Source organism: Bombyx mandarina, chromosome 03 (assembly GCF_030267445.1).
Source record: "Bombyx mandarina strain Sakado chromosome 03, ASM3026744v2".
In the NCBI taxonomy this organism is placed as follows: domain Eukaryota; kingdom Metazoa; phylum Arthropoda; class Insecta; order Lepidoptera; family Bombycidae; genus Bombyx; species Bombyx mandarina.
The window spans coordinates 12,207,661-12,225,084 of NC_143210.1; the positions used below are offsets into that span (position 1 = coordinate 12,207,661).

The following is a 17,424-nucleotide window of genomic DNA, read 5'->3' on the forward strand; positions in this document are numbered from 1 at the left end:
AAATTAGATTTTCAGAAAGAAAAAGAATGTTTATAATTCATATTGAAGCGGTTGGATCACCACATCTTTGACCAAAGGCAGAATTTGTAATACCGCTTTAATCATTACGGGATAAGCCCAAGCCCCTACTAATCTTAGTGATTACTAGAGCCCTTAGGCATTACAAACGTACATGCAGTCATTCACTCTGAGAACAAGTTAAAGTCTCAATATTGGCTGTCATACCTCTCAGAGTTGTTCAAGGGTGACTGTTTTATGGCATGGGTTATGACTGTTTTATGGCAAATTTATCTAAATTTTTTTTTGTTTGTTTCATGTTTATTAAACATATTATAAGTACCTCCATTGTAGAAGTTGTTTGTGTGTTAAGTATATATTTTCCTTCAAAAAATCTATATGTGCCTGCAGAATTTGAACAACAGTAGATTATATAAAAGTCTAACACCAGTATCTATTGACAGGAATACATCGGGTGTATAAAAAAAATGCCATTTTTTGTCATGACTCGAGTAACTATAATTTTTCATTTATAATTTCTTAAACTTTCCTTCAAAATGCAAAGGATGGTTTCTCAAAAATTTTTCGACCATTATGAGGAATAATCTTTATCATATATTGGTGAAGTATTCAGAAGAAGTAAAAGACAAGAGTTTGAGACCAATTCATTGTTACATTCTCAAATAATTTCTAACATCAGCTGATCCACTGTAATGGACTATATAGAACCAATTGGTAATCAATTTTTTAATTAAAAGATATTAAAACTTAAAGCACATTAGACTTTAATAGGGTAACACACTTTTTAATATATTATGTCCAAGTAGGTCACCGGTGTCTTACTTGGCACACTGAAATAATTATGTCGATTTCTTTTACGTACGAGTCTGGATTGCTTACCTATGCCTTCATTTGTTTTTTAATGTATCTTTTAGTCTTTTAGGTCTCTTCTCTCAGTATCTTCAGATTCATCTTTCCCAGAGTCAACTAGATATTACAGCACCTTAGTAAGAAGATGAAAGAGAGAAATCTACATAATTACTGCAGTAACATTACATAAAGACAAAAAGTACTATTTACTTGGTTTAGCTGATAAAACTGATTAAACAAAGTGTAAAGGTTTTGTTTATGTGTCAATCGTAGTATACACTGTACCTTTAAAAAAAGGAAGAACTGGCTTTGAAAGAACAAATGACGAAAACAATGTGTACAATATTGTTCTTTAAAAAAGTTTGATTCAAAACATATTACAGACTACTTTCAGATGTTGTGAGAGACTCAGAAACCCTGTTGTTTACTTAAAATTATTGATGTTTTATTTTTTACAAAATGCACTTTGATTCACATTACTTCGAAAGTTCTCTAGCAATATTTTTGAGAGCATCAGTTTGCTCCTTCATTAAATTCAATTTTTGTCTTAAATAATCCTTTTTAAAATTTAAATAGTCCTCTTTTAACTGTAATTTTCTGTCTTCAGAAACAGAAAACATATCACAACTAAAAAAACAACTGTTTGAATGTTTTGCACTGTTTTTGATAGCATTTTTAAGCTTTTTTATTTTGTTCTTAGATGATCTTGTAAACACCTTTTCTTCAGGTAACGACTCTACCTCACTATATGAAGCTGTTGACTCAATATCATTACTAACACTTTCTGTTATATTCTCTTGTAATGTTACAAATTCAGTTTCTTCTTCCATGCAGTTCTCGGTCGTTGTTGCATTTTTTAGTCCTAGGGCATCTTTTTCAGCTTGCGATAGTACAATGAGTGAAGCCGGCAAATCTGTAGAATGTCGTTTTTTCGTTTTCGAACGAATGTCTTGCCAGGTCTGAAACAAATGCCAAGGTTAACTTTAGTTACATTAAAGTTAAATATATGTGAACGATACAATTATGGTGGCTACAGGAATGACTGAGTGAGTTCATACTTTTTTCCACTGTCTCCAAGTTTTTTTAGCACCAGGTATGGCATTACATTCAATAGCTATGTTTTGCCAAAGCTTGTGAGCGTCGGTATAGCTGAAGCCTTGTCTGACCTTACACGACACTAGCTCGGGATATTTCGCTACCATTTCTATAAGTTTTTTCTTTTGTTTCGCTGTAGGATACACGCTTCGGTGACTGCGTCTCCCATCCATTATTGAATTGTCATTAAAATGTTTAAATGCACTTTTAATTTATAACGATAGTGTGAGTACAGTAGTGTTTTTTAGTTTTTCAGTTATTCATTACTTTTGTTAACATTATAGTAATACTTTATTATCGGGAAACTGTAATTACTCCAAATATTTTTTTACATTGTAATTCATACAAATAACGATGAGTATTTTGGTAGGTGATAATACATAATACATAAGTATGCCGAAATTTATTGAATGTTTGTTTCAACATAAATCATAATTTTATCTTAGTGTCATTGGTCTCAAATATTTAGCGTATACTCTATGGTCATTGGTAGTTGGCATTGAGTTATTAGGGTACCGGTAAAATAGGGTGATTAGGGACAAATTCCAACTTTACGAACAATTTTATGATAGTTGTTTATGTACATAATGCTATATCAGGATCAAAACGATTGAGTCTTGGGGGTATCTTTGTTATCCAATTTAAAACTATGCAACTAGCCTTCCTATTTTAAGCAAAAAAAGCAAAAATAAGTGTAATCCCTATTTACCCGGAAATTGTGGTTAATGGGGACGAAATTAGTGATAAAAAGAATTTTGCTAGGGTTGGCACTACTTAGTTTTAATAAATTAATTTATTTAGTTGCACCAACAAAGTGATCGTCAATAAAAAACATTGAAAAACTGACAAAAGTACATGACAAATGTCACCTCAATTATAGATGCAATCGACAGTGCATTGACAACAAAAAATAAAATAAAATTATAACTAAAACTTGATTACATTTAACTACTTATGATTAATTTGTATGTACTTGGGAAGTGATCCGCGACTAATTTTTCCTGTAAGTTGTGAGACAATTAGAAAAAACATCTATTTCATCACATATAATTAATTCAGCGCAATCGGACAACTTCGAATGAACATTGACGGAGACCGCGCTACCGTGGACATTATTGTAGTCCCAAAGGATTCTGTTTAAGGGAGAGCACCTAAATTTGAACGAGCGGGCTTTCTTTTAAACGGCATAAATTTCTTCGTTCTTCGTAAGTATGTACTTAGGGCCTGATATTTTTATCAGGGTTAAGAGATTAAGTGTGTCGGTTATTCCATGGATTAATCAAGTGGATACCCCCACTCTGAACAAATATTAATATATTTTATTATGTATTACTTAGACATTTTTGGCCACCTTGAGATTTCATTGTTCTTGTTACATGTCTTTGCAAAACCGACTTACTTATAATAAATTGCTTAGCTATTTCAACTAAAGACTTATTCCCAATTTCATGGGCTTCTATTGCTGTTTTTAATATTAAGGGATCATATCTCTTATAAGGCTTTGCACTCTTTGATATGTACATGCGAGGCATATCTAAAAATAAAAAAACAATACGTAACTGATAATATAAATATTTACCAAATAATAAAATAACACATTGATAATTTTGTATAAAAGTTCTAGACAAAAACATCATGAATAAACCAGATTTTTACCAACAAATTTAAAAAATATTGTTATAACTACATAGGCGACCCTACAAACCTGTACCTATTTATACTTAGGTCGTTTCCGTTTCTCGTATTCTCATCCCAATTGTCCCCTTTATCGTTGTTATTTGTACCTAAGACGTCCCCAATATCCCCAAAAACAACAGATTTTTACATGTATTTTTATTTTATCAAATACATTAAATCCAATAACAACCGAGACTTACCTTTAATATATATGATGGTTCAAACACTAAATAACGTTTATAAATCAAAGTCGTCGTCTATTATTATCAAATAAATAAAAGAGAGCAAAGTTTCTAGCACTAAAATAATTACCACCACAGGAAGTTAATTTGAAACGCGATTTTTTATAAGTTAGCAGCTATTATCATTCATATTCAGAGTTGTTATGTGAACTTTCAACATTCTACTATTAAACTACAAAAAATGGAAGATTTTGCAACGAATATAAAACTAATATTGAGCGTCGAAAGAGTTTCCTGTTTTTTTCCCCAATTCGCCTCTCAATCTCTAATCGCCCCATTTTACGGTATTTGATATGTGTATTATCTATGGTTCGTAGAAAAAGCCCTTATCTGTTAAAACAATCTATGTTAACAGTATCATACAGCCTTATCTTTTATAATTTTTTTATGAAAAATTATATGAAGTTATATGAAATGAAGTTTATTAATTTGAATCATTAATTAATTGGCATAGCATGAAATGAAATGAAATGAAATGAAATGAAATGAGATGAGATGATGATGAAATATAGTCTCAGTAAAATGGTGGTTATTTACTGACACTTTTTCAGTGGACTACGTCCAGCGGCTTTATTTCATTTCCCCACATTTGTGCACTTTCATAGATAGTTAACAGTTAATAAACCAACGTTAATACACATATAAAAATGAAGACACACTAAATAAAACAATTCACACTTAACTCCTCGCGTTCCTGACAAAAAACATTAAATAAGTACATATGTACCGTATATACATTTTGCTTTTTTTAAAGAATTTATGCCTACAAGCTATCGGGCCTAAGCCAAATCTTATATTTTCTTAAAACATATTTTTTTATGAAAAATGAAACGAATGAAATGAAATCTATTTGATTAATTTAAAAACTTTAATTAATTAGACTATGGCTAATTGGTCTGTGTAGTAACTAACTCTGGTACTGAGCTCGCCCATGACTTCGTTTACAGCTAGGTTGAGAGGCGCGGTGAGCTTAATCATCATTTCCTCATTCCATCTTAACGGACGTGAGTAGCCTCCAGCCCAGCGTACAAGGTTTATCTGGGCACTGTAACAATTAGTTTTTATTATTTTGAAGTAACCACTTAAGCTTAACTGCGCAACTAAAGCAACAAAAAACAACATAGCATTTTATTATAAAACTTAGTTGAATACGCTACAATCTGTTTGTCGTTCCAAGTGAAAAAATAAAGTACTAAACAATCTATGACTGCTTTTATCTAATTTAACGGGACGTTTTTGGTGGGAATGTGAAGAGCGATATCGTTTCATTTTGTTAATTTAGTGTTTCTTCAGGTTTAAATGTGTAAAAACAGTGGTTTCTTAACTGCTTGGCATCTCTGAAAGTGCACAAATGTGGTAAAATGAAACAAATCAGTTAAAAGAAACTTCCCGGATTCTCGCAAAATGCTCACTGAAAAAGCCACAATAAATAACCACCACTTTATGGAGACTATATTTCATACCAACTTATCTCATTTCATTATTTTTCCCCCAATTGATTAAAGTCTTAAATTAATATTTTTTTACATTATAATATTATTATAATGGAAGAAGAAAATAAAAGGTTTGCCTTAAAGGTCTCTTTACCAGGCCATAACATCTTCATAAAAATAAATGTAATACAACTCACTTCACTTTGATTCAGTTTTTCTCCAAATCTCGAGCTTTCGGGAAGCTAATTGTGCGCGATAGTAGTGCGTTATGTCGGACAAATAATTTATTTATGATTTTTGTTATTTTATTTTTTACTCTACGTAACTCACGTTAGAGAAACGTATTTTTTGGACAAGCTCTAATTATAATATGCTAATAAAATTGAATCTAATCATTTCATTGTGAAAAATAAGGATAAAAGATGGCTGATCGCGGAAGTTTTTTGCGACGATTTCTATCTGCCTTGTTTTTTCTATTGGTGTTAGTAGAACATGTAAGTATTACATTTAAAATTTAAATTTTGAACGATTTACATTTTTGTAACTAATTAGAACATAGCACTTTATTTGATGGTCCCTTAGCAAATTACTTTCATCTTTGATTTTACATAGCATTGTTCACTTATTAATCTGCATAAAAATATATTTCGTATTTGTTTTCTATTCGCTAATTTACTTAATTTATGCCTTCCAAGAATCCCAACTATTCACGTACATAATCGAATTATAGAAGATTTTTCCAATTAGAGGAAAGTAATACTATAAAAGTTAATCTATTCATTGGTATGGCAGAAGTATTTGCCGTGCTTAATTGTGTTTTATGCACTGAAATAAGTTTAAAATAAGCTTTAAAATTGCACTGTTAATAGTGACTAGTGAGAGTTAACTGGATCGTAACGTCAACTACTTGAAGGGGGTAGGTTATTTGGAGCCATGTTAGAAATAATAAAAAAAAACGAGTTTCTATTGTAATCATTTTAATCTTGTACACTAATGTGTTTTAACATTAAGCCAATATTTAAAATATGAATGTTACTGGTAGGGTGTATTGTAAGCTCTAGTTAACCAGAGGTGTGTTATGAACTTGTTCCCCCTTGAGCTAAAAAAAACACTATAGCCATTTTCTTTTTCAGTTTTACCACATACTAAAAAGCCCTGAAATAAATTAAATAATAAAATTATATGTGTTACAAACACAAAATGAAAATAATTAATGCTACATATTTTTTTTTATAAAAAAGTATGTGTAGCATAAATAGCATTCTGTTACCTAAACAGCAACCATGTCACATTTGTCACAATTTTGTACTATCTGTGATTGATTGATCCTCCAGTAAGGATTGTTTCATTGATTAGTTTAATTTAAAAAAAAGAGGGTTTTGCAAAATTGTTAAATTTATCTAAAATTGAGTAAGGTTCTTCTTGATTTTTTGTATTTGAGTGACAGCTGTGTCAAGTTCATGTAGTGCAAGTATTAGAGAAGTCAAGACTTACTTTAGGTTACTGAGAATCCAAAATATGAATGAAATATTTTCACTGAAGTAAAATTAAACATTAGGCCAGAAATATAAAACCCAACATGTTAGTTGATAGCAGTAACATATTATCTTGAAAACATTGACAATGCAATAAAAAATTTCTACACCACGTCTCCAGGTAGTTAAGTAGTGGTATTCTTTTTATTTCTTTTTTATTGCCCTTGTAGGCATACGAGCATATGGCCCACCTGATGGTGAGTGGTTACTGTCGCCCGTGGACTTCAGTAATGCGAGGGGCAGAGCCAAGCCACTGCCTACCAGCATATTTACCTATCTGCCTACTGTCACTGTCATATTTATTTGATCATGCTTTTGGTTGTGGGCCCTTCAACAAAAACTAGCAACAAAAGCTAGTCTTTGTTGCCATGTTGCTATGATTCTGATAGTTGAATGAGCTACTTGATTCCTGATTCATAACCATTATAAGCCATAAATACGACAATTAAGACTAATTTAAATCAATAACCTAGCAATAGAGCAATTGTGCTCTGTGACTATTTGTTGCATTCATTGTCCAATAAAACCTATGGTTGATATTTATTAAGTAAATGGAAGACAGAACTGGTGCATAATATTGATACTGTTTTATTTATTTTCATGTAAACTATGAGCATAATGGTAGATAGGATTTTACGAGCACTTCGAATTCCTCTAGAGGGGCCACTTTTTTGCATTTGAATACCTAATGATCAGTCTCATCAACCTACATTGGACATAATAGATAGCACTGTTTATTGCTGTTGTTGTTTAATGGATTGGCTGAGATACTATTTGAAGCTGTAGTCTTTGAACTATTTGAACAGGAAGGGCAATAGAAGCATAGGCAAGATTTTACTTCACTAGAAGGAACATTACTCTGTGTCACCACACACTGCCACCCGGAACTTTAAATTTGATATAAGCCTTAAATATATTTGAAGATTTTTTTCTATTTTACCAGCACACACACAGTCCCCTGCTGAACATAGGCCTTCCATTAGGCTTGGCTAACTCATGTGTATATTATTTCTTAATACACTATAAAAACATTTGGTATTCCAGATGCATTGGAAAGAATTTGAAGGTTCATATCCTAGTGTGTCATCAGTGATATCATGTGATGGTATATTAACCAGTTTCCTCCTATTGTAAACAAGGCTGTACCAAAGAAAAAATTAAATGAAGGGTTTATTTATAGTTTGAGATGTCATTTAATAAATAAATAATATTGGATAACGATATATATGTAATTAAATCTAAATTACTTAAAAAATATATAGAAAGCTCCACCTTAAGGTATATAATATTTATTAGGTGGTTTATGAAGATACAAATATGATGATGTTGTTGACTTTTAAAAAACCTTTGAAAATATTACATTTATGGTTAATGTAATATGTGAACGTGAACCTATGTGAACGTGAACCTATGTGAGTGTGAATGTATGTGAACGAGTGTAAATATGGATTACAACACATATAGAACAGGATACTAAAATTTGCACATAAAACGCAACTTTTTATTTTATTTTATTGCATTTTGCATTGCATATTGGCTATTTCACTTTTCCTTCGCGACGGAACTAGGCCCTAGGAACTAGAATGATGGGCCCAAACCGTGCGGCCTTATAGTACGCTCTTGCACTAGTATATTTTGATTTTCGATTCTTACCTTAACAGTTTTAGTGCGGAGTTTACTTTCGCATATTTTGCAAAAATTGCTGCAAGAATGCTGTGCTAAATAAGTACCTTATAAAAAACTTTTAACTCAAAAACGTCATACATGAGCGCGCTAAGATATGTCCCGTACACGTCGATAGCTATAACCAAACTACGCAATAGTCGGTATTCCGACTCTCCGCACGTTATACGCATTAATAGAGGATCGATCTATCGACGCTTCGCGCTCTAAGGGTTAAAAAATAACAAATTGCTTACGAGAGTTGAACACGACCATAATCGAATCGCTTGATAAGAGTACTCCAGTTATATAGTAAAATAAAAAATCATTTGTAAAAAATTTGGTCCTGTTCTTCAAGCCAGGTGAAGGATATAGCGGTTTTCAGAGACACACAGTTCAAAAACTAAGAAAAATGTGGTGTGGTGTTTAAAATGGCATTGAAAATATGTGAACATAAATTCCAATATGGCAGCCTTTGTAAACTACCTACTTATTTAAAGTAAGTAATTTACAATGGCTGCTAATGAAAAACTAGAATGTAGCTAATTAGTTCTATAAATAAGTAGTGTCTTAACTGCTGTTTAACTTTATAATAGTATTTCCACGTTATTCTCAGATGATTTACGAATGTGTTAGTCATTGACGAACAGGAAATGTTAAAAGACCGTGATTTAATTCATTTTATAGAAATACTGTAAGATGAATAATGTCAAAGGAAAAAACGGTTCTTGTAGGGAGCAAATTCAACAGAATGTGTAGGATATAGTAAACAAATGACCAGCGTTTTTGTATTGTGACTCACTCACTGCAATCAATGCTAACAATAATTTACAAACGCTACACATTGACGCATTCAAAATCGAAGTGTTTCCTAAAACAATAATATTTTATAAATAGCTACCTACCTACGTCTGAAGTTTTTAAATTTCTCAAATTCGTTGTCGTATATTATAAATCAAGCCGAGAGATGTAATAATAACACTTCACGAATTACGGATAGTTCAATTCTTATTAATTCGAAGCAAAACTGTTTGAATGTTAGAAAAAATGTTTGAATATTTTATTAGAATGGCTGTTGTAATTGTTTTGCATTTCTTTGAGGAAAGAGGTTTAAGTAAAACATTGTTGAAGTACATAATTATGTTTTCCATAGTGCTGACGACGACAACGTTGAGAGTTTTTTTTTTTTTTTTTTTAACGCTGGGGAATCCATTTACGGATACCCGGTCGAGGGGGGTAACGGACCGGGTTATGTCGGACTCCGGCGCCTCCTGAGAGGAAGAAGGGGAGAAGAGAAGGACCGAGGTCCTTCACCTCCCCCAATTTCTCACAGGAGACTACGCCTTGAAAAAGGCGCGCGAAGCACTTGCCCCGCAGAGTGTTGACCTGGAGGCGTTTCGGTATATCGATATAACATTCACGGGTCACTGCTCCGTGTTTTCAGGTGTTGTTACTATTTCGTTTATGAAAATTCAGTTCCAATCTTCACGGTATCTTACCTGTGTTGTTGAACTCTATCCCTTCTTTTTAAATTAAGGGCAAACAATACTAGGATCCGGATGTTGTATAATTTTTTAAAAACATAAACTCTAGAAATGACGGTAGAATTGAAAAACAATACAGACAACATTTAAATGATCCCTAAAAATGAGGCATTCGTAGAAGAATTAGTATTGACCTTTTATCCTGCAATGTTTAAAAAATGTCTTTCGTAAATTTCATAATTCGTAAAAACTATTTCGTAATTCAAACTGCATTTTCTTTTCTCCTACCTATTCGAAGGGTCATGCTACACATGATACACTGAACGAGATTTGTATTTCATAATTAAAATTATTATATTTTAAATGAAATAAATACGATATTTTATAAGGGCGAGCAACCTTTTTAATCTATGGGCCAATTTTAATTTTAATATTTTTTGGCGGGCCGCACTTATATTAATATATGATTTACGAAACTTTATATATAACTAGCTGACCCGGCAAACGTTGTGTTGCCTTAAATAAGATTTCTAGGGAAATTCTACTGTAGAAATAAAAAACCTCATTTAACCACATAATACCTCATTATAAACAAAAAAATATATCCAAAAAATTAAAATAAAAAATAAATGTTTGGGGTGGACAACCCTTTTCACTTAGGGGTATGAAAAATAGATAGTAGCCGATTCTCAGACCTACTGAACATACTATTGATACACAAATAAAACCAACAAAACATGGCTGAAAAATGTATAGTATTGTATAGCTCTCAAATATATTAAGTGTATAATCTATGATGTATAGTGAGTAAGTAAGACAGGAGACCGGCTTCGTCCCCATCCCTACTACGTGATGTTTGCTGGATCAGTGGTGACACCTGGTGGGGATAGCTGATTGATTGATAGTTGATCAGTAGTCGACCGGCGAGCGCGGGAGATCAAATTCAATTTAAAAAAAATCATAATTAAAGGAACTTGAAAGTATAAACTCTGAATAAGAATTTATCGTACTACAATTATAATATTTGATTGCCATCTTGCAACCTTATTGCGGATGGAAAAATAGGGGTTGATCGTATAAGAGTTAAAATTGAGAGTAATATGATTTTTTTTATTTTAAGTCATGATAAAACTAAATAAAAAACTTGCCAAAAAAATTAATGTTTATAATTAACAAAAAATAGGGGTTGATCATAGAGGGATGAAAAATTGAGAGTAACATCAGATTTTTTATTTTTTCTTTTCTTTTTATATTTTTATTTTGTCTAAAAAATAAAAATAAAAATTTAGGGTTGGACTACCCTTAACATTTAGGGGGATGAAAAATAGATGTTGGCCGATTCTCATAGATACCGGATAAGCACAAAAAATTTCATCAAAATCGGTCAAGCCGTTTCGGAGGAGTATGGCAACGAAAACTGTGACACGAGAATTTTATATATTAGATAAATATTGAATAAAAAATATAAAACAAAAAAAATTGTAAGGATTTCATATACTTACTATACAAATTTTTATGCAAAATAAAAACAAGAAAATAACAAAAACGAATTGGTGGGAGAAATTCGATAAAATAAATTCAATTTTAGAAATGCCTGGTGGGCCGCGTCTTGCTCATCCTTGATATTATACATTTATTTTGGGTGCAATACATAATATGTAGATCTTTTGTTTTTTGTTTGGTCCTGTTTTTTACTGTCTAAATTTGCCGTTATATTGTTTGCGTCAGAAGCCTACATTAAAACGGGTCAAAGTATGCCTAAACAATTTTGTTACATATTTAAACAACATAGAATAATTCAACTGAAATGACCTATCTGTAATAAAATGATAAAATTATTATAATGCTTCAACAGTGGTACAAAAAATTTTAAGATTCGACATGCATTCATTCGTTGGTTTTTTTTTCTGTAAATTTTTGTAATATTTTATTCTATTCTATTCTCTATCTATTCTATCTATTCCTCGTAGCAAGTGGCTGTAGGATTTATGTTACTCCTGCACTAATCTCGTGCCACCGAAACCCATTTAATTAAACTTGGAGATACTACTAGGAGATAGAAGAATTGGACTATCTGATTTAAAAGCATTTTGACCGCAAGATGAATAAATGTAGTTGAAAAAGTTTTATAGCTCGGCCACGCCCCAGCCATTGCTGACGTTCATGGGCGACGGTAACCACTCACCGTCAGGGGGGCCGTATGCTCGTCCGCCGACTAGAGCAACAAAAAAAAAAGAAAAAAAAGACTTAAAAAGCAAATCGAACTAACAAATATTTTCATGTTTTTTTTTATCCCGTTGATACTGGCTTGAATATTAAAGCGAAGTTATAAAAAATATTGTATTGTCTATTTGTAGTCGTTAGTTCAAGTCTAGATCAAATACCTCTTAAAAGTCGGTGAAAATAATTCCGTTAAGAATGGTTCCGTTCAAAGATTCCGTTAATTATCCAGAGCCCATAGACATGACACGAAGGCCTTGAGGCCTTGAGGCATGAGGACGAAGTTTCAATTGTATTGCGTAACTTCTATGCAACACTCCGTGCCGGATTGCATGACTGCATCGCTCCAGAGATAGTCAGCATATCGGTACAATATGGTGCGGACTTACAATAAGCCCAGTTAAGCCCTACCACATTTCTGACGGTTTCATAGCTTTTCCATTAAACTAGTGGTCGCCCGGTAGTCAAATTTCGACTATAATTATTAATTTAAATCAAAAGTTTGAACATTATTTTGGTTTTATTGTCAAAGACTATATTACACTTCTATAATCACAGGTTTCGCTAAGGCTACACTATAGACAAATGATATTAAAGAAATCAATATTAATCTAGTCTCAACTTGACCGCAGTCTTTAACAATAAACAAAATAGTATGAATGCGTGAGTGTGTGTGTCAAATACATGTTAGTGTGTGTAATGTTTTCTATATTGGTTTAATGTATTTTTTATGCATTATTTAAAAAAAACTAGCATTTTGCACTCCTTCTCTATACTCTCTATAAGTGTTCGAAATTTCATACTCCTCCGCCCGCGCAATTTTCGTAAAAAGGGATACAAAGTTCTTGCTTCACGTATTAATATATAGATATATTTTAAATGGAAATTAAATCCGAGTCATTTGGCGGAAGTCACTATGCTGTATGTTCAAGTTTGGCACGAATTATGTCAACAGAGAGAACCGAACGGATTGATTGGGCGCAAGTAATAACAATAACGATTCTTAAATATGTGGTTTCTTGAATTTGTGTTGATGATAATGTTCCAATTTTTGGATCTTCTATGTTTGTTAGTACAAGATTTAGCTTAATTTCAAAACTAAACTATATCTGGCATTTTTAAGTTGCAATTCATCAAGTAGGCGTTTGTAAAAAAAATATTTATTCATCTCACTGTGATAATCGACAGTAGCGTCCGTAGAGTTAGGTTGACCTTAAAAATGCCCTGCGTTTCAGACCAATGTATTTTTTTTTCTACCTAATCGTTGTTAGCTTAAGCGGCTACTCCAACTAGGTAGATGAGCTTACAGAGATCAAGCCTGGGAGAACTTCCTAACAATAGACTAACTTCTAACTATACTGAGATCTTAGAACTTATATCTCAAGGTGGATGGCGCATTTACGTTGTAGATGTCTATGGGCTCCAGTAACCACTTAACACCAGGTGGGCTGTGAGATCGTCCACCCATCTAAGCAATAAAAAAAAAAACAAAAAAAAAACAATAGCCCTAGCAATAGCAGTGCTTCGCTGAATCTACCACCGGATCGGAATCGTAACACACTCAGAAGATCCGGCGAGAAACTCGGTTCGTTGTGTCTATAGGAGAACGTAATATTACAAAGCGCTTCATTTGAAATTGAGCTACATTAAATTCTTTTTTTTTATTTTTTTTTCATTGCCCTTCTAGGCAGACGAGCACACGGCCCACCTGATGGTGAGTGGTTACCGTCGCCCATGGACTTCAGCAATGTCAGGGGCAGAGCCAAGCCGCTGCCTACCGCTTAATACTTTCCACAAGCCTCGTTTGAAGAAAGACATGTCATAGCACTCGGGAAACACCGTGGAGGGGAGCTCATTCCATAGCCGGATGGTACGTGGCAAAAAAGACCTCTGGAAACGCACTGTGGATGACCGCAGTGGCTCCAGGTAGTACGGATGAACTCTACTCCGGTGGCGGGCGGTGCGATGGTAAAAACGAGATGCCGGTATCATCTCGAACAATTCCTCAGAGCACTCTGGGCGTGTCGGGTTTGGACGGGAAGCGGATGCGGCCGGTGCCGGGTCTGGTCGATGTATTTTATAAGTTATGTAAAAGATTCGGTAAATGTCCTACTTTCCTAAACAAAACTAAGCCCGATAGTGCATTAGATGAAGTCCAAGAAATGAAAGAAATTCCAATTCCGAGAATTCGGATATCTACTTGAAACTTATTTTCAAAAACCTATAAGTTTCATCTTAAACGGGGGGTTGTTATATCCCTACATAGCATACAATAATGCTTACCAAACATCAACATCAGCATTTATTCCCGATGATGATTTCTAGCTAACTTTTTAAAGCAGTTCGGGTCAGACTTTCATCGGAGTGGGACGTATACCGAGTTTTCCTCACTTTCCCTATAAATACTATAAATTTAGTCTAGGGAGTATTAAAAGTGTTTTTTAAAAAAGAAGTTCCTAGTTTCAATTATAACAGTGCGCTATGTTCGTTTTAGCGAGTTAATATTTTAATGTAATGCGTCCTCAAAAATTGTATTCTGTTTGTTGCCTTCCAGATCCCGTCTGCTCTGGCCGAAGATGGTCACTGCATATGGTACGGCGTCTGTGCCAACAGCACAGAACATAAAATGATGAATTGTTTCTATGATGGACCCGCTAAACCGATCGAAGAAAAGGCAATGGTGAGTACTAAGTTATGTACGTTTTAATGCTACGAAAAGGAGTTGTGAAATCTTTCTATCCAATCAGAAACGGTCATACTAATAAATAATTGTACTATGATTGTATTACTACAGATAAGACTGCCACCAAACTTTGTTTCTTCACCGAAATCTATAATCTTTATTTTAAACCACCAAATTTTTTAATCTATTTATGGTAACTACTAAATAATGATATACCTACATATAAAGTAATAAAAGCAAGTAAAAACTTGTAAAAAACAAGTTTCCATCACATGTTTGAAGAAAATAAACACAAGCTTGTAAATTTACAAACATACGTAGAGAAAATAATCATATTATTATTATGATACACTACGAGTATTCTAAGGATGATTTGACTAATTAAATTTTCTTTGACAAGTAAAAAAACACCTCTATTTACGTCTTAATCGTCTAATTGTGATTAAAGATAAAGAAAATATCCACTTAGGCAGATTTAGAGATCCTGTTCAAGTTTAATTGTTTTTTTTTTCTTAACATCTTGAAGGCCGTGGCGTTCACCATTAATCACCAGCTATCGTAATAATACTACATACTATCGTAATAATAACCATCAATCCAATTAATCTCGTATAAGGTCACAATGCGATATTATTATGCATTTTTTTAATTATTTTTTTGTTGAAAGATAAAAAAATCTGTAATTGTTTCACTACATATATTTCTATAACGTATTTTAGTGGTGGTAAGCAGATGAAGCAAAATTAACACTTTCAACCACCTTAAGATCGAAGGCTTAATTGCAAATATGTGTTGGTTGTGAACACATCCTACCACCAGTTTGGATAAAGTAACGGAGTGCAAAGAAAGACCGGCTATTTATTAATTTTAATTACTCGTTTTGTATATACACGTAAGTAGAAGTCGGCCCATGTCAATATTAGGCTACTTACTAATGAGTGTTGGTATACTCAAACTATATAAAAACATGACTCCCATCAGTTTTCTGACGGAATGGTTCGTTTAATGTAACAAGATCAAATTGGTAAAACAACGGCACAAACAACAAAGCAGAAGTAAAGCAAAACAGGTTGCCAATGTCTAGCCAGACCAGAACGACACTAATAATTATAAAGTTATTATCTGTTTGAGTCTCGGGTGTTTCGGACATTTCTCAACCGTAGTGTGGATTCCGTTGAAAGAATGATTTTATTCGTCTAGTGGTTTTCGTCGCCCATTGGTATCGACAATACCTGGGGAAAAGCCCTCGTCAGTCATCCCTCGACGAACGTTACATCGTATGGAACTCAGTGAAATCAGTTGGCGCTTGAAATTTGAATTTACGTGTCGCTCAAGTCCTATACAAACGACAACCCTTTTGGGCTTTGTAGGAATTTATGCGAAGCGTATTTCCCTCTTTTGGGAATGTTCAGTTTCACGATTGAGTACTTATTAGCTGCACGTACGTGCCATTGTAAGTTTTTTCAATAGTTAATGATGCAAAGGTCTTTTTTTTTCGTACTATGATTTAAGTATATACAATAGTCGGTAAATGTCTATATTAACCTTGTGTTTTTAGCGTGTTTTTTTTTTCGTGAGTTTTTAGCCTCAATGAAATCTATAAATATATTAATGTAAGTAAATATAAAAATAATAAATAAAATAAACAGAAATTTTATATAGCGTATTTACTAGTGCTAAAGCGTATTACGTATGCGTATGTCTACGTATTTCTACTGTGAGTCCCTCCACGGGTAGGTAGAGAGGGTGCCTACATGTTTCTGTCGTGCTATCAACTCATGCATTCCTACTTTAAGGGCTTAACATAACCCTCTTATCATGGTCATCGCTAACTACATATCCGACCCAGGCAACGGGGCAAAGCAAAGCCGCCGTCGCCCAAAACATGTCTTGTCGGTTCCTCCGATCCATTCTCAGTGCTTTTAGGCTCTTCAAGCACCAGTCAACGTCCTCATCGAACTCGTGGACTCCGACTAAGAGTTCGACATGCGAACCAGCCCACAGACACAACCCACTGAGTTTGTCGCCGGATCCTGTCAGTGGGTTGCGATTCCGATCCGGTAGTAAATTCAGCGAAGCACTGCTCTTGCTAGGGCTAGTGTTAGCAATTCTCTCAGGTTGAACCCATGAGTTCACCTACCGGTCCGTATCAAGTTGATTAACCCCTTAGGCTATCAACGATTAGGAAAAAAGGCTGAAGAGTTGTTATCTAGGCATTCACGTCCATGGGTTCTGGCATACATATGATCAGAAGGGCCATTAGTTCGTTCGTTTACCCATTTAAAAAAAGAAATAAAGAATACGGTAATTTAAAAATTTTCGACGTTTTAAAGTACTTTTCGTGAAATTTTAAAATCAGTTGTGGCTTCGTTTGCTGGTAGCGATCCACGCACGTAGTGTATCTGATTGAATTAAAACTTTTTGAAATTGATTTTGGCAATCCGTGTCAAACTCACTGGTTCACAGACGGATTGTGCGCCGTATTTCGCCGTGAATACAAATAAAATCAAGCAAAATCAAACAACA

The 17,424-nt window shown here is 33.6% G+C and overlaps 3 protein-coding genes across 14 annotated transcripts in view; 1 reads left to right on the forward strand and 2 right to left on the reverse strand.

Annotated features, from left to right (window-relative positions):
- LOC149503315 (uncharacterized) overlaps positions 1 to 17,424 on the reverse strand; it is a 238,845-nt gene that overhangs the window by 207,724 nt on the left and 13,697 nt on the right. The gene's annotated exons all lie outside the window — the stretch shown is intronic.
- Positions 651 to 2,438, reverse strand: LOC114242346 (uncharacterized). 2 transcript variants are annotated; one of them, XM_028173469.2, is made up of 2 exons: positions 1,926 to 2,438; positions 651 to 1,826 (listed from the first exon to the last, which is right to left on the reverse strand). In XM_028173469.2, exons 1-2 carry the CDS (start codon positions 2,133 to 2,135, stop codon positions 1,344 to 1,346), a joined length of 693 nt encoding a protein of 230 aa, XP_028029270.2. In that variant the 5' UTR covers positions 2,136 to 2,438; the 3' UTR covers positions 651 to 1,343. The 2 variants fall into 2 exon arrangements, with proteins under 2 accessions (XP_028029270.2, XP_089593882.1); XM_089737756.1 differs by having other exon boundaries at positions 2,034 to 2,432.
- Positions 5,517 to 17,424, forward strand: part of Npc1a (Niemann-Pick type C-1a) — a 63,590-nt gene continuing 51,682 nt past the window's right edge. For 7 of the 11 annotated variants that reach the window (XM_028173511.2, XM_028173515.2, XM_028173512.2 and 4 more), the window contains exons 1-2: positions 5,520 to 5,808; positions 14,770 to 14,895. In XM_028173511.2, the coding sequence (XP_028029312.2) occupies positions 5,737 to 5,808; positions 14,770 to 14,895 (198 nt within the window). In that variant the 5' untranslated portion in view covers positions 5,520 to 5,736. Of the gene's footprint in view, positions 5,809 to 14,769; positions 14,896 to 17,424 lie in introns of all 11 variants that reach the window. The other 4 variants (XM_089737647.1, XM_028173516.2, XM_089737658.1 and 1 more) reach the window with 1 other exon arrangement.

Coding starts and splice junctions, on each gene's coding strand:
- LOC114242346 (XM_028173469.2), bottom strand. CDS start 2,135: ATGGATGGGAGACGCAGTCACCGAAGCGTGTATCCTACAGCGAAACAA. Junction 1,827..1,925: donor CTTGGAGACAGTGGAAAAAA/GTATGAACTCAC, acceptor CATTTGTTTCAG/ACCTGGCAAGACATTCGTTC.